Below are 17766 nucleotides of genomic sequence, written 5' to 3'. Positions count from 1 at the left end.
ATTTTTGAACTAGAAATACACTAAACCTTAATTATCTCTAGATAAACAAACAAACTGAGATATCTGTATTGAGCATATAAATAGCAATTTATTGTATTCTTTTGTGGTATTACATGATTACACGCAACAGTGTTTACTCCAAAAAACATCAGGTATTACTACATCAGCCTCCACACATAATTACACCCCTAATTTCATAATGGAATTACCTGTCACAGATAGCAGTTTAAATACCTAACTACTGTACAATGAATCTTATAGCAAGCAAGTGGTGGCAGCATTAATAACCACCACGTTTGTAGTCTGAAGAACTTGGGCTGTAATTTGGAAAATGTCAAATTTAAAAGTCGCAATTTGTGATCCTACGCGTACCATAACATCAATGGAGCTATCATTAACTTATTCCCAAATATATTTCTATGAAATGCTATCATAAAATAATTTTCACTATAAACAAAATGTATTGGTGAAAACCAATCTGTTACCGTACCTATGCAAGTTGGTGCATTATTATCCCATTAATGAGCAGGATAAGCACCTCCCCAGTGGCGCAACACAGAGGCTGCTGGTTTAGGAACTAAGTGGCCCTCCAACGCTGGAGGCCTCGGGCGTTTATAGCCTTTTTAAAAATATTTTATTGCCTGTTTTTTCCTCTGAGCACCCATGAGCTCCGGAGCCCCTGGGTTTAGCCAGTGACCGCTCATAGTCATTACGCCACTGCCTCTCTTCAGTTATTACAAGCCAATTAAACAAGCACCTTCATTCATTACAATCTTGTACTAATTATAACATTATTTGGCGGGTTATTAATGCAGATATTTCACATACTTCAGAAAGAATAATTTATTACAGTAATAATTCAACCTGTCCCACAAAGCATTGAAAACAGTACCATTAGGGGTTGCAGACACTGATGTGTTATGGTACTTTGTTGCTGATACAACTGACTGATTGTGCAACTTCTTGACCGCTTGTGCCTAATAAATGAAACCCATTCCTCTTACTTGCACAAGTACGGTAATTACAATGAAAAAAATCTATGTAAGTCTCGGGTATTTACAATAAAATTGTCAACATTATAAAGAAAACAGATTTTGAAATTTTAAGTCTAATATCAATTTTACTAAAAACAAAGTATATATTGGGTTAATGATAAAGGGATTTTACATTGCTATGACAAAATAATACAAATTATAAAGTGAAAACAGAATATAAAAAATAATATTGATCAAACATAAAATACTTGCATATACAATATTTGTACAAAAATATAGAAAGATGTAATATTTTACATGCTGCGAATGTAGTCAAAATATGCACCACAAAAAAGAGATGATCACATTGCAGCAAGATCATAAATAAAAATGTTATTACACATAATAATGTTCACAAATAAATGTTCTGTCATGTGATGCCTAAATACAGTATCTCTTGTGCCAAACTAATATGAATTTACATCCCTTAATAACAGTGCAACTAGTCAATGTTCTCTGAAATTGATGTACAGTATTTACTATGAATAGGGACTTTACGATTTGAGTGAACGTGTACAAAGTTCACGTCCACATGGGTAGTAGTCGATTGGTACTCATCCATTGATAGTTGAAAACTAACTAATATCTACATCTGAATATCAGTTAACCCACTGGGCTAAACTGGAAGGGTTACAATCTTTAAAAGATACAGTAGTTTACAAAAAAGTCACAACATTCAGTTTTAGTGAATCTCATTCCATTTAAAATGTGTACTTGTACACATACACTTTGCTACTTATGGCACCCCATACACACCAGTCACGTTGTGTCACTTTCACTACCTACCTTATCAAGTATGAGAATGAGTCATTTCAATTGATTGAAAGAAAATAAATGTTTGAAATTTTAAAAATTGACATCACATGACAGCATTTGTTTTTAATGATCTTGGTGCAGTATAATAAAATAATATGAATGTTTGTAACAACATTAAAACACTAGGTTTGAAATAGATACATAGTTACTACATGCATTGATGTAGAGCTTATAGCTAATATGTGTTGGTCCACTACTAATTGCCATAAAACAAATATACAAAATAGGCTTAGATTTAACTGAAAGGAATTGTTAAATCATTAAAGAAATATTTTCATGCAATACTGAACAGAAGGAACACTATCAACCTAGTTTGACAAAAAAAGTGTGATGTGCCAATATATGAAAGTGATATACCTAAATATGGTAGTGATATGACATCATCATGTCCATATATGGGCAATCATCACATTTTTTTGTCACATAAAGTTTGATAGTGTAGACAGAGCTTTATTATTCTAGCATTATAGGTAGTAATTCTAATATATATAAGCCAAATTAATCGTTAATGAGTCTGAATTGGCTAATTAGTTTGTTCATCTAGTCTCATAAATGCTTAAACTGAAGATATATAACTCTATAAATACAACTAAAAATAAACAAAAATATACACATTGAAACTACACAGACACAGAACACTCAGTGGGTACAGTGGTGGGTTATACCAATAGGGTTTTTAGGAATTTCCTTTAAATCTTATTAGTTTTGGATAATGCAAAGGGTATGTTACCCTTAACAATTCTTTTACTTAATCAACACATTGCATTTATGTGTTTTCAACTCGGCGTGTTTGTATGTACAAGCATTTATCATTATTACACTACTTATAGTACAAACAATAATTAATTTAAAAACATCTTAAATGAAGAGAGTAACTTGAAAATATGAATATACTTATTATACAGTCTAGGATTTGTACTAAAATTAAATTTAACAAAAAATATAAATATAATATAAAGAGGTTTTGTTAAAATAGCAGGAGTAAAACAGGTGGTTCACACAATGACCCCAGTTGACCTTTCGAGCCATTTATTGTCACTGGTCTTTGAGTTGTGTCCTAGTGGGAACTAAGCTTAGATATGTCCATCTATTTTTATTTCATCCAATTTTAAATTCAGTTACCTGTTATAGACATAGTGAAATTGGGTCCATTCAGGCCAAGTCAACTTACCCGCTAAGTTCATTATCGCTAACTTTGGTGGTAAGTAACCAACTTACACAGGTTAGTTACTAACAAATAGTATAATCTGAGATTACTATAGTTGGTATATAACAACATCTATCTTTGACTACAATTATTACTGAATATATTCAACAACCTTCTAATAACTGAAAGTTAGTGGCAAACAATAGAGAAATTTAGTTTTAAAATTATTGCAGTAAAACCACACAATTTTGTCAATAAAGAACTGATAAAATTTACAAAATCAACCATCTTAATGAAGTAAACATCATGCTAACAATAGTAACAGTAACATAGACAAATTTAAACACAACATACTCATAAATATTTAGGATGAAATGTTTTTGATTAGAGTTGTAGAATGTTTCTAAAGCGAATACTTAAGTTACAAAACTATTTTATTATTATTTTAAAGCTTAATCTTCATTAGTTTATGGTCAATTAGCGAGTCCTGCCAAACAAAAACTGCTATCAAAAATGCATTAATATCTTCGAAGGTTCATTAAATTAGGACAAATTATCTATAATGAAATTCTATAAAAATTCAGAAGTATTATTCTTAAATTTGGATTTGAAGAGATAAAAACTTGGTAAAATTATCAATTTATAGTTTGAAAACATTAAATTTAGACAAAAATATTAACAATATTAATTAGATATAATAGTGAAAGCTTACAATGTTTAAATAATCACAGTCACCATGACAACAATAGAAGTATAAGCAACTGTGTCGATAACAATTTAAAATAACTGTCCAACTTTTTTGTCAAATTAGACTTTTGACAGAAACTAAATATTTATCATCAAATTTATACCAGTTTGACTTTACATGATGATGCACTGTAAAACTGGTCATAATGACCAATTTAAAATTAAATTACCATATATCCTCAAGTCTAATCCCACCCCCTACTTTATGTATGATTTCATAAACTGGCATATCCCCGGGTATAGTCCCAGTATTGACTTTTGGTCTGGATGTACTGTAGGCCCCGGCCCTCTTTAGCCAGTTCAGATTTACAAGATATGCTTACCACTCAGGGTTTCCTCGGGTATACTTAGTCCCACCCCCCAAAGTCGGCCCAATTTCTAGGGGTGGGATTATACCAGAGGATATACGGTAAGTATTTTTCCAACTAGAGAGGCATAATTCCGACCTCAACCTGGTTTTACTTAGCAAAATCTAGCAAAATCTGACGGGCCATTGCAATATTATCTTCAGTGATTTTCAAAGCTTTCATAATCATATTGCGATCAAAACCTTCATTGCTTAAAATGTCGACTGGTGATGGCGTTGGCGCTGGCGATGCCACTCTTGAGGGCGTGCTCCCTCCTGACTTGACTGCTGGCGGTTCTTCGGCAGCAGGTGGTTTTGGTAAAGGCCTGATGTTCAGGTTCTGTGTCGAGGTATCGTTGTTCACTACATCTGGAGTAGGAACCGATGAAGTGGCTAATGGCTGTAAGATAACAATGATTATGATTCAGATTAGGTATGATTTAAATTTTACAGATAATAAATTGCAAAATGGTCTCTAGTAATGGACCACCTTCAGACCCAACAAAGTGTTCCCTGAATAGGGGTTGGTCATAGTGACATATTGGACCTTGTTCAGAAGAAAGAATATCAGTGTCCCAAAGCACTGGTCTACTGTATCTATCAATCTACACGGTAGGTTACATTACAAGCTTATTTATAATAATAATATATATATAATATCCCCCTATTCCTACTCCCCCTACTCGTCTAAAAGATGTACTGGGTTCTTTAAAGTGCACATGAGCATTTTGTGTACACTAGACCTATGGTTTATACAGTAGTTCTTATCCAAAAAGACTCGTTCTACCACGAGAACCATGGAACGAGTGAGCCTAGAACCCATAAGGCAATAGATTACGGTTCCACTGTCTTAACCGCTTGGCCACTCACTCACTGGTAGTAATACAGGCATTATTTAGTCAAAATAAGAATCTAAAACCTACATGCTGTGGTGAAGTGTTGGTTGGTGGCGTCTGTACAGGAGGTGAAGGTACCTTACGTCTTGATAATGCCAAACCTTTGCCTTTCTCCACTAATCCAAGACCAACAATATCATAATCATCTGGCGTCCGGCGCACTAAACAAATCACCGTATAGTTTGAATTTATGAAAACAATATCTGTTTGATATAGTATTTGTTAAAATACTATAACATTATAAGCAACAAGCTTAAGCTTGGTTGCCATTTAGATGCATCGTAAGGATGCAAGTCAACTCTAAGTGTATTGACCAATCACAATGTAATGAATAATCCAAATTTTCGCTTGTGATTGGACAACTCACTTAAAGCTTATTAGGTCTCATAAACTGGTGTTTTGTTTTCTCTACTTTCAAATGATTAAACTGAAATAATTAAAAATAAGACATTGATGCAGTAGACACATGCACCCCTTGGGGGAAGTAGACACATGCAGACTTTCAGAAAACGGGAAACTCTCTCAACCAAGAAGTCCAAAAGGTCCAAAATTCCTCTTTACCATTAAAAACACATTCTGAATACCAGACATTCTGGAAAACCAGACATATTTGGCCAGTCCAAAGGTGTCTGGTATTGGGAGTCCCTGCCCTGTCCACATCATTTCTCTTCCGTTGACTTTAGTTTTAATATAATAACTCTATGCTTTCAAGACTATTAAAGCATGCATCTACTAAAGCATGCATTCACTGTACAATTTATAGCTATTAATAGATTTAATTAAATAGTGCAGACACAGGTACAAGCCAGGCTAACGATGAATGAGGGTATGGGGTCCTCCCTCTCCTTTTTTATCTTCCAAAGGAAGGGAGGACCCCATACCTTAATTTTTAGCATTCATTATTTGTCCATGCAACTAAATACATATCTAGGTTGAGACAACACTCTAGTGGGTGGAGCTTAAACCAAAGTCAGTATGGTACTTAAAATCTATTAAGCAAGAACTTTAAGCAGGGAATAATATGAAAATAATGCATTAGTGTCTAGAAATATTATATTATGATGGCATTACTATACTTAGTCCATAAATGTGCAAGATTAAATTTTATTTTAAAGTTACCATACACTGAATAGAATGTTTGAAAAATGCTTAACTGGCATTTTCAATCCAGGAACAAATGTCAGATTTGGGATGTAATGTTATCTAAGAACACACTATTTAAAAACCAATTCCACAGTGTATAGCAACTTTAGTGTACAGATACCGACACAAGACAGTCCATAAAGCCTACACTATCAAACTTTATGTGACAAAAAAATGTGATTGTGCCCATATATGGATGTAATGATGTCATATCACTACCTTATTTGAGCATAGCACTACCATATTTGGACACATCACACTGTTTTTGTCAAACTAGTTTGATATTTTAGACAGAGCTTAATGTTAATAATGAAAGCAGATAGAATATTAATGAACCAGAGAGGTTAGCCTACCTAGCGGTTTAACAGATTGAGATGAAGTTGGTAGATCGTTAAGATTTTGATATGTAGAACATAACATAGATGAAGATGGCGACGATGACGACGGCCCACTTGTCGTCATATTACTCGTTGTTACTGAAGGTTTTGAGCTGGGTGCACTTATATTTGAGTGAAGTAGTAGATGACCACATGTGTTAACATAAAGTGGCTCCACATGGGTGAAAGAAGGCTTACTTGGTTCTTCTTGGCTGCGTTGGGCACCACCCATATCAGGCATGTCTGACTCACCCCGCATGTCATTCATAGACAGTTGGAAAGGATTGGTACAGGATTGTGGTCTGTTGCGATTCAGTTTGCTTCGTTGAGATGCCTGGGGCGGTGGGATATCATATATGGGGTTAGCTAAGGAAACGTCAATAGACTGACTATGTGTAAGTGAGGTTCGTGGAATGAAGGAGGCTTGGTTGCTGCTGGTTGGCGGTGGAATGTCATAGTCTTGACTCAATAGACCTGTTGTAATAAGCAAAAGAAAAATTGTTGCAAGGAAATAAAGATTACTGCCACTTGTCAAATGCAGCTTTATGTGCTGTACTGCTAAATTTGGATGAGTTTGAATTTAAAGTAAAATTACCCTCTACCGTTAGTAGTCTTCAGACCTCATAAGTTCAGACTTAAAAGAAGTTTAAGATGATTAAATCTGGTACACCACATAGATTTCACATAAAGATGACAATACTTATTTTCCACCAGAAGAGAGTAATACTAAAGCTCTGTCTACACTATCAAACAAAAAAATGTGATGTGCCCAAATATTCCATATACGGGCACATCACTTTTTTTTCACATAAAGTTTGATAGTGTAGACAGAGCTTAACAGGGTAGGCCTAAGCTTTATATTTGAACCTGTACCGTAAACCTTTAATAATTACAAGCATGCAAATAATTAAAAAATATATTCACACCAATTCAAATGTTTAACATCCATTCACACTAATTCAAATGTTTAACATCCATTCACACTAATTCAAATGTTTAACATCCATTCACACTAATTCAAATGTTTAACATCCATTCACACTAATTCAAATGTTTAACATTCATTCACACTAATTCAAATGCCATTCCCACACTTATTTTGTTGAGAGTAATTTATGAAATAGTTTTCAATATCTATGCCTCATATGCACATTTTGTTTGGTAATTTCCTCAAAACCTTTCACTTTCATTTCTTGTTTTCTTTTTTTTCTCAGGTCATAGGTCATTACCTGAAGTATTTTGGTACATTTCATCACACTTGTTTTCTGAATCAGAGTCGTCGTATCGTCTAGGAGGAAGTTCTGGTCGCCTGAAGTCAGTTCCGTTGGTTTGTTTGATGGACGACCTCTCAGGTGAGTTGTTCGGAGGTGACCTTCGTGGCGGAAGAGCTGGTGCATTTTTACCCACAACATCCTTCGTTCTACTTGGCATAGCATAGGTCGGCTCAGACGGCTGAAAAAGGTATTATTGAAGTTACCTGTCCTATTACTTGCATTTTTTATTTTAAAAGTTATTTAATTTTTAAAGGCATAACAAGCAAAATACCAGCTAACACTGAACCACACCAGGAACTACATTGATTGATATATTCCTTTCAGTGAAACATAAACATAAAAAGGAAGCACTGAGGAGAGTCAATAGCTGTCAAAGACAACTATCACCAAAGGTCGTGTCTCTCCAACCCAAAGGGCGTGTCTGTCCAACTCTCCTACATGCAGTAAATAAACTTTGGTACTGCATAATTAGTATACCCTATTGTGTGTAGTACATTAACCAAAAAACCCAACTTCATTCTACAACTAAATCTATTCACAACATGTAACATTATATTTCTTCAATAAAACTGCAGGGATGTAACTTAGTTGGGTCAGTGGGTACTTAGCATATCATTTTGTTATTCATCGTGAAATTTTACACCACACCTAACACCCATTCCAAGGTAATATTACAGATATCCCCACCCCCGCACTCTAAGATCTTTGAAGTTACACCCATTCTAAGCACCTCCTTCATCATTGGTAATATTACAGACATTCCCCCACCCCCGCACTCTAGGATCTTTAAAGTTACACCCATTCTAAGCACCTCCTTGATCATTGGTAATATTGCAGATACAATATTCCCCACCCTCGCACTCTAGGATCTTTGAAGTTACACCCATTCCAAGGTAATATTACAGATATTCCCGACCCCCGCACTCTAGGATCTTTTGAAGTTACACCCATTCTAAGCACCTCCTTGATCATTGGTAATATTGCAGATATTCCCCCACCCCTGCACTCTAGGATCTTTGAAGTTACACCCATTCTAAGCATCTCCTTGATCATTGGTAATATTGCAGATATTCCCCCACCCCTGCACTCTAGGATCTTTGAAGTTACATCCCTGTTTTAATGGTATTATTAGTAATCAAAAATGCGAATTCATTAAACTATGTTAATATATGAAACTGCAGAAATGACAGAGACAGAGAAACACTGACCACAAATTTAGTAAAACCTGTACACCATGAAATAATAACATAAAATATGGATTTTTATTTTAAAGAGAAATTAACAAAATATTATTTATATTATGTGCAAATTGAAATGTTGTGTTTAATGGTAAACAATTGATTAATAAAAGTTGATTTGGCCGACGCTAACAAATGCATGATTTTAGGTAAAAGCAACAAAAAAAAAGCTGATAGTAGAAATTGCCACAAATATTGGTTATTTATAGATTTGTGACTCATCGTTCTGGTCCCTGTCATTAATAGTGGTTGTACCTTGTTAGTAGCGGTGGGTTTTTTAGAAGTGTCTGGGGTGTTCTGGGCGGAGCCACTAGATGTGGTGGTAGTGGTAGTTACTGTGCTAGTTGTACCGCTATTATTCGGTGCGGTAGTAGGTATAGCAATTGTCCAATGAGATGGGTCCTATGAAAACAAAAGGTGGCATATTACTATCGATAGATACTTCAAGTAGCAATATTTATTAGTGAAAATGATCACACAAAATGTAGTGACGACGAGAAATAAAGAATATTATATTAAAATAAGTATATTATATATCAGCGCAAAAATTCAGATTTTTTAATGAATATTTTGCTGCATAATATTAAATACAAAACTGTTAGAAAACATGCGGACAAATTATAAAAATGAAAAACAGTTTGTTATAAATTGCAATACATAATAAGCATTACAAGTAACATATAATGACAACCTTTGCTGAACTCTTCTACTAAATGTTTACTATTTAAATGGGTTTATCTGATGATGTGCTAAAACCTTTGTATTACGATGAATAACAATCCAGAAACCACCACCCACTATTAAAGTTGGTGCCTACTTGGTCGCAAATCATAACGTAGGCGCAAACACAAGTGAGTTGATTATTGGTCAAATTACTTGGTTAAGTCCTTTCGTTGCGTCCAAGTGGAAACCACGCTTTATGCACCATGCCACACTAAACTACAGAACGTGTAATATGCCCTGACCATCATCAACACACTAATCTTACCTCAAGCCAATCATCATCCTCTATTTCCCTATCGTCTCCTCGTCCTTCTAGCGGTGCTGAGCTATTGATAACGGTGATCTTCTTGGGGTCATACGGGTCAATCTTTATCTTTTCTGTCCCTTTGATTTCGCATCGACAAAATGGACAACCTTGATTTTCATTGTCCTGTAGATTAAGCAAAGTATTTCTTTTTCATGGTTTGTGGACTGTACTATTTATAGAAAGGGGTATTCAATGAATATCTCGCTCTTCGAGGAAAATATGGCATTTGTCGGTTTATCCAGGTAAGTTAGGCACGAAATAGACTAAGCAAAATATTGCATGTTTATCAAATCTAGAAACTGCTTCTAATCTTGATCATAAAGATTTCTTGGTGATTTAGAAATGACACATAAGAATTAACAATTAAACCCATCTTACCTTGTTAGTATGCATTCTTAGCTGAAAGATAAATAGAGTTTATTTATTTTATTTAATAATTGTGGATACATTACAAATACATTGTTACTTCTGTAATGTTCATGCAAATTAAATAACATTAATAATAACTTTTTATAGAACATAAAAATGTACTAGTAGTAGTAGTATGATTTATTTTTATACTGAGTAACCTATAAGACTGTTCTTCCACCAGCAGGCCCAACAGTAAATGATCAGCATACCAGAGATATTGCTTAATCTTTTCAAATAGTGGGATACAAAGTTCGTTATAATGAGGCAATAAAGTAAAAGTATTTTGCATAAAGCTCTGTCTCTACTATGAAAATAGTTTGACAAAAAACGTGTAATGTGCCCAAATATGGTAGTGATATACACAAATACGGTAGTGATAGGACATCATCATGTCCATTTATGGGTACATCACATTTTTTTGTCACATAAAGTTTGATAGTGTAGAAACAGAGCTTAAGGATACAGGTAATATGTCAAGGTGTTAAAAATATAAACTGCAGTGATGTGTGAGAGTAGAATTCTGTATGGGCTTCAGCCAGAAGATAAGAGACACACTCACCTGCCATGCATTCAGACAAGGGGTACACAAGAGGTGTCCACACGGCTCTAATCTCACATCCTTGTCATTTTCCGCACAAATCTTACATAGTTGAAATGTAGAACCCATTTCACAATACAACTCATACTGGTCTTGTGAAACATGAATGTGCTCTTCATGCGGCTTAATTAGGATACTGGTGAGGTCAGGGTTCATATCATCTCCATCAGGATACAAATAACTAAAGTTAAACATGAAATGTCATTTATTCGACCTAATTAACAAACAAAAAGTCTCCATAACAAAATAAACATTGTACTGGTTTCTATGAATAAAAACTTTTACTTTCATTTTTGATTCGGCAAACTTTTGATTTTCCGAAAATTATTGTCAAACAAACAATTAAATGCAATAATTAATCATGAGATTTCATGCACAAATTGTGAAACTTTGATGCAGAATGCAATCGTATTAATAATTACATGCACTAGCTCCAGTATAACTTACAAGCCTTCCTTATTGCCATCAATCAATGCCTGACAAAGTGATTTGTTCTGGGGAATGGTCTGTAAGATATTACCTTCTTGCGTTACATAGCCAATCGCCCACTGGCCTAGACGCGTGCAGCTCAGACGAAAAATATAGCTGAAAAAAAAAAGACAATTTTTATATTTCATGATGGAATTCTCTTTACTTATCATTGTTTTGCCAGGGAGATGTACATTTTGCTTTCTTTTAAAATTGATATTTTATTTCTTTTTAAGAAAAAATTAAATAAAAGAAAAAAAAAGAAAAAAAAGAAACTTACACCAAAAGCAAATAACAGGCCTACTGTATAGGTTTCATGACTCCTATTAATAACTATGTATGTTTTTTAAAAAATGTTTGTGACCCCTATGGAAACAAGCTCTAGACCTTATAAGGTTATCCTGTCATTTGTATGTGTTTGTAATATTGTATTTGATGAATAAGCAACAAATAAAAAACAAACTATTTAAAATGTATTCATAGAACTAGACATTTTATGCTTTGTTGTAAATGTAGTATTCATCTATACAACAATATTTGGTATTCATAGAAATGTTATTGAATTGTTAGCAAAATATTGTTACTACTGTACCTTCCTGGTTTGTGAATGTATTTATTGAGCCGCTGTTTGACCTCATCATACGTCATAAAGGACATGTAGCCTTTGTGTTTGACCGCCAGGCTGTTCCAATTCACCAAAAGTGAGCTAAACGGTTGAAAGAGTCGAGTAAACACATCAAACTCAAAGTTAGATATGTAGTCATTGCAGGTGAGATCAATCGTTGTTTTCAGAGCAATCGCTTCAAGACCAGAATGGATGGGATGGACCTCGGCTAGGGTCTGCCGAAACGCACGCCAAGTAACTATAGTTCTGCAAAGATACAAACAAGATTATATATTCATTTAAAAAAAAATATATTTGTTCACCTTTTATTCATTAAAATCAGTGGAAAATTACTTCCATTTATATAGATACAAAAACAGATAAATGAAAAACTAACAAAAACAATTACAAAGTGTCACATCAATCTCGTACGATATACTGACAAGCATTCAGTGCCCGAATGGCAGCTGGATAAAACCTTTGTTGGTGATTTTCTCTTACTATAGTATTATATTTATTTTATTTGTTGAATTACCATTTTGGTGATATTGTTATTAGCAATGTCTAAATTGTGGGTGATTCATCATCATGTCATTTTCTCTTGTATTATTATTCATTTTATTTGTTGTTGTCGTTTTTTAAACCACCACAATATTGTTAATGGCAATTCCTAAATTGTAAAAACAATCCAACATAATGTGATGAAAATGTTAATCATTTTAAGTAGAATCCAATAATTTAGAAAACCCTAAAACGCTACAAAGTGAAAATAACGAGTGTCAGACACGTTGGGTAGATTAGTATCTAATTAATAGATTGGACATGATTAAAGATGCGACCAATCAGAATACAATGCTAATGTCATGTGATCAACAAACACTCCATTGATGATTAGTGTTACTATTTGTGTCAGTATGGTAGTTTTATTCTTAATGGTAAGCAGTCAAATTACATCATCATATTAAGTATATACTTATTGTACATCATAGCCTCATTTCAACATTTTTTTCAACATAGTTCAGTTTCATGATCTTCATTTAGGTTAGTGTTCAATTGTTCCTTTTAATCTATCCATCCTAACCTTTTTTCTCCATTCTCTCTCTTATTAATCAATATTACTGTACATTCATGGTAAAAAAAAGATTGAATTTGAATTTTATTGGCACTATTATTGGTTTGTTTTTCTCCCTCATTGTATTCGTAGTGATTATTGATATTCATATTGATTATTGATATTCATATTGATTATTGATATTCATATTGATTATTGATATTCATATTGATTATTGATATTCATATTGATTAATATTAATTATTGATATTCATATTGATTATTGATATTCATATTGATTAATATTAATTATTGATATTCATATTGATTATTGATATTCATATTGATTATTGATATTCATATTGATTAATATTAATTATTGATATTCATATTGATTATTCATATTGATTATTGATATTCATATTGATTAATATTAATTATTGATATTCATATTGATTATTGATTCATATTGATTATTAATACAATAAACTGATACTGACTATTATCAATACATATACCTAAATTATTTTCAAATTCCAAAGTCTGCATTGTTGTAAAGTTGCATTGTGTTTATTGGGCCACATTTTTCATTAAGAAATTGAAGCAGGGTTCACCTTGAGTTTTTATGTTACTTGCGTAAATCCATAATAATTAGACATGCTCTCTATATTATAGAATCAATGGGCATACGATGATTCATTAATGAGCAGATGATCCCTAGGTTTATTAATTTAATCAATCACTGTAAAGCTATATAATAATGAAGTTAACAATGTAAAATTATTATTTTTGTAATGATTGATCATCAGTCAAATTATACAGTTTATATTTTATGTTGTCGGTCTGAAGTAAAATCATTTTTTTTGTGGTTTTCCTTTTCCTTTCAGCAACAAAAAAACCCATAAGGAAACCAATGTTCAGTCAACAACATGACTTTACATAAATGTTCATAGCAATGCTGGTGGTAGTATGGAGATATATTGAACAAAATTTACTTCAAAATTAGTTCAACTACAAAATTAGGCAAATGTAAAAATCAAAATTAGTAGGTTGATCTCTTATGATATAAAACTGTACGCTATAAGATATCGTCTATTAATAGTAATCCCATGGGATTAATAATGGGTCCACATAGGGGATAAATGGTTTAGTTAATCCCCACGAGTATTAGGGGATTCTACAGTGAGTGGGTTGATCCATTGAAACGATAATCAGTTTATTTGAAAATAAATAAAAAAATAAATTTATATGAATTACTGCATAATTTTCTGCAACATTACCCAAAATGCAATGAGGTCATGTGGTAAAACTGTCAAGAATATGTTACAATAGTTGACTAAGTTACAACCGTTTATTAGTTTTACAGCAATAATCATGATGTCCCATCCAATAATCACCATTGATTTTGAGTTTTAACCAGTTTAATATGAAATTTGTCCTGTTTTTGTTGCTAAAGCTCTGTCTACACTATCAAACTTTATGTGACATAAAAATGTGATGTGCCCATATATGGACACGATGATGTCATATCACTGTCATATCACTACCATATTTGGGTACATTATATATATGTCAAAATAGTTTGATAGTGTAGACAGAGCTTAAGAAATGTATTCACACGGGTATTAATTATCTCGCATTAGAAACCGGTTCTAAAGTTGTTAAATTCAAGGAAGTACATACATGTTTATCCAGTACTATAACAATGCAATGTATTCAATCTGTACTTTCATTGAATACAATTCAGCGACGCTATTTCTTAGACCATCATTCAATTTTTTGGAATATACAGTCATTTCTATTGTAAGCCTTTCTATGTTTATACTCCATAAAAGTTATTTTAAAATACATTTGAAAAACATTTCCTGGATTGAACAACGTAGTTAGCAAATACAGTTAGTTATTTTATATTTTTATCTACAGTATACAGTCACAATTTCAGAGAAATCTATTTAAACATCTCAAATACATCTATAGATAGGATAGGTGCTTGTAAACTAAAAATTCAATAATTTCTAGTACAGTCATCTCTCCAATTACCGGACACCTAGGCTGGCTAAATACGTCTGTTTTTCCGGAAAGTTTGGTATTCGGTTGTGTTTTTAGTGGTAAAAATTAATTTGGACTGTTTTGACTTCAAGAAAAGTCTTGTATTGGGAGAGTACTGTACAATCATAAAAAGTGTAAAATGTACATAAGTATAAAAAATACCTGGTCAATAAAAATTAAAACTGACAAGAATACTGTCTCAACAAAGCCATGTCAAATGAATACATTTGAACACAAGCTGGTCTAACATCTTGTGTGATGTATGTTTATTTCTTTTATTGCACTAGACTCAGTGCTAACTGGTTTAATATCCAAAAATTGGTGATAGAAATGAACAATGAAGATTATTAAAATCAGACTTTGAACAGGCCATTTTGTAGATTTAATAAAGTTAATCACTAAATAGTAAAACATAATACTTCCATCTGTACAGTATGTAGACAAAAAAATGATTTCACTACAAAATACTGTAAACAGTTAAATGCAATAAGTCTGAGTGGATGATAGAAAATTTAACTTTTTTTTTGCAGTTTTATCAGGTAAATCATTTTTTGTCAAAGTGAATTTGGAAATGGACATTAAAATGGCATATTTAACAACAAAAATTAATTTTCACTGAGATAATATATCTGGAAACAATACACCAAAATTCAGTAAAGGAGTGTGGACTTCCATACTATGTATACATACAGTACATTATAGTACCAGGAAATAATGCCTAAACATTGTAACAGTGTGTGATCAGGGAAGTAGGTTTGGTGTTTGTTTATTTAGATCTCATGATTGTTTGTTTTTCACACTGTCATTTACTAATAATTTGAATTTTAAGAGACACCATTGCATACCATTGGCTAAGAGGTAAGGTGCTCCTGTGTAGCATTTGGCTATCCCACTGTACACTGGCAAACATTTGTTTATGGATGTTTGGAGAGAAAAAAAAATGTTAAAAGTGCAAAATGATTGAATTTGAAGAGCTGGTTATCCACATTGATTTTGAAAACATACTTTTAATTTATTTAAAATTGTATATAAACAAAATAAGATACCACAGTTTACAAGCTTTGAATTAATTAAGTTGAGATTTTTTCTTCTTTAATTTACCATCTTGCAACCTCCGGTATAAAGCTTTCAAACAATAGGTCATTAATATTAAATACATAGTAGGCCTTGGAATATGACAATTGATCTATTATCCAATTGGATTTGAAGACAAAAATCATACTAATGTTGGTAAAGGAACCCTAAAAGATGAGTCAGACTATTTTTAGGTTGAAGCCAACTGAGACGCATTTTATACCAAACTGTTAAAAATGGTTGAATATAATACTGAATGAAAGACATCGCCTACACACAAATTGATAATCACCACGAACATACCACTCATTATAAAATGTATAGTTAATAAAAATAACTGATAAACAGACAATACAAAAAAAATAATGATAAATTATATAATTCAAAATATCTTTTAAATAATAATTGAAATGTAAAAAACAGTCAGTAATAAAAAATATAAAAAGATAATTAAATAGAACAATTTTGTATTACTTTTAAACAATAATAACTGTATCCTTTTACCTAGTATTTCATGCTTAAATATTACTATTTCATACATAATAATACATTATTATTTATACCTGTACTGTATGTTGAAAAATTGTTTAAAATATTAATTTCTTTTCCTAGTCTTACCTTGTTCCAAAATTCTTCTTCCAAAAGTCCGAAGCATCCTGCTTTGTAATCCTAAAATGAGAGTCGATGTAAATACCGTTTGGAAACACCGCTTTTATCTCCGCTAAATTATGACTAAAGATTAACGAGAGTCTATTTAATTCTCGTCGGCACGTTGCAGATTCATCAAACATTCTTTCTTTGTTGTCCTTAAAAAGTTTAATTGTCTGTTTCGTCTTGCGCATAATATTATCTACGAAGATCCGAAAGTATTCTATTTCATTCAAAACATGAACACGATCTTCATATTTGGTCCAGATAGTTCGTAGATGATGATACGTGTCCGGGAGAATGTCAAGAATATAAGGGGGGCTGTTTTTTAGTTTCATTTTGGGATGTTGGCAAAGCCGCATTACTTTTTCCATCCATCTCCATGTTCGTTCGAGTGTTCTACGGTCAACAGTAGGTCTTGTTGGTGCTACAAGATCAGCTACAGCACCTCCCAGCTTACTTAAGCCGCTAAGGAAAGCTCTGGCACCACCGCTTGCCATCACTGCTTCCTTCTCAGACAAAGTCCACTGGATGCCTCTTCGTTACCTTAAAAAACACAACAAAAAAACCTAGCCTTGCACAGCAGCTAGCCACACAACACGGTAAAAAGGCTTTATTCACCAACCTGCGCTACTGCTTACCGGTTAACTGAGATTTTATATGTTAAAACATTATCAAAATATTACTCATCTTTCATTTTGTCCACATTTTGTTCTTTTTTTAGAGAAATAACACGATTTATCTGAGATTCACCATCGAGATGTATCACCTCCTGTGGGCAGATTGTTGAACAGTGTGAACGCGGAAGTAAATAC

The 17766-nt window shown here is 32.9% G+C and overlaps 1 protein-coding gene across 4 annotated transcripts; it reads right to left on the bottom strand.

Annotated features, from left to right (window-relative positions):
* Positions 1-68: 68 nt before the first annotated feature.
* On the bottom strand, positions 69-17756 carry LOC144850586 (E3 ubiquitin-protein ligase CBL-like). Of its 4 annotated transcripts, none has more exons than XM_078707896.1 (11): positions 16922-17756; positions 12118-12396; positions 11505-11642; positions 11019-11238; positions 10427-10447; positions 10007-10171; positions 9274-9420; positions 7736-7958; positions 6483-6980; positions 5014-5147; positions 69-4490 (listed from the first exon to the last, which is right to left on the bottom strand). In XM_078707896.1, exons 1-11 carry the CDS (start codon positions 17449-17451, stop codon positions 4203-4205), a joined length of 2643 nt encoding a protein of 880 aa, XP_078564022.1. In that variant the 5' UTR covers positions 17452-17756; the 3' UTR covers positions 69-4202. The 4 variants fall into 4 exon arrangements, with proteins under 4 accessions (XP_078564022.1, XP_078564025.1, XP_078564026.1 ...); XM_078707899.1 differs by having other exon boundaries at positions 6705-6980; XM_078707900.1 differs by lacking the exon at positions 6483-6980.
* Between the last annotated feature and the right edge of the window lie 10 nt (positions 17757-17766).

This window comes from Antedon bifida, chromosome 8 (genome assembly GCF_963402885.1).
Source record: "Antedon bifida chromosome 8, ecAntBifi1.1, whole genome shotgun sequence".
NCBI classification, from domain to species: domain Eukaryota; kingdom Metazoa; phylum Echinodermata; class Crinoidea; order Comatulida; family Antedonidae; genus Antedon; species Antedon bifida.
Note: the sequence above shows the minus strand (reverse complement) of the source record. Positions and strands in the feature narration are given on the sequence as shown.

Coding starts and splice junctions, on each gene's coding strand:
- LOC144850586 (XM_078707896.1), bottom strand. CDS start 17,451: ATGGCAAGCGGTGGTGCCAGAGCTTTCCTTAGCGGCTTAAGTAAGCTG. Junction 12,397..16,921: donor AAGAAGAATTTTGGAACAAG/GTAAGACTAGGA, acceptor GTATCTTTGCAG/AACTATAGTTACTTGGCGTG. Junction 7,959..9,273: donor AACCCACCGCTACTAACAAG/GTACAACCACTA, acceptor TACCTTTTTCAG/CCGTCTGAGCCGACCTATGC.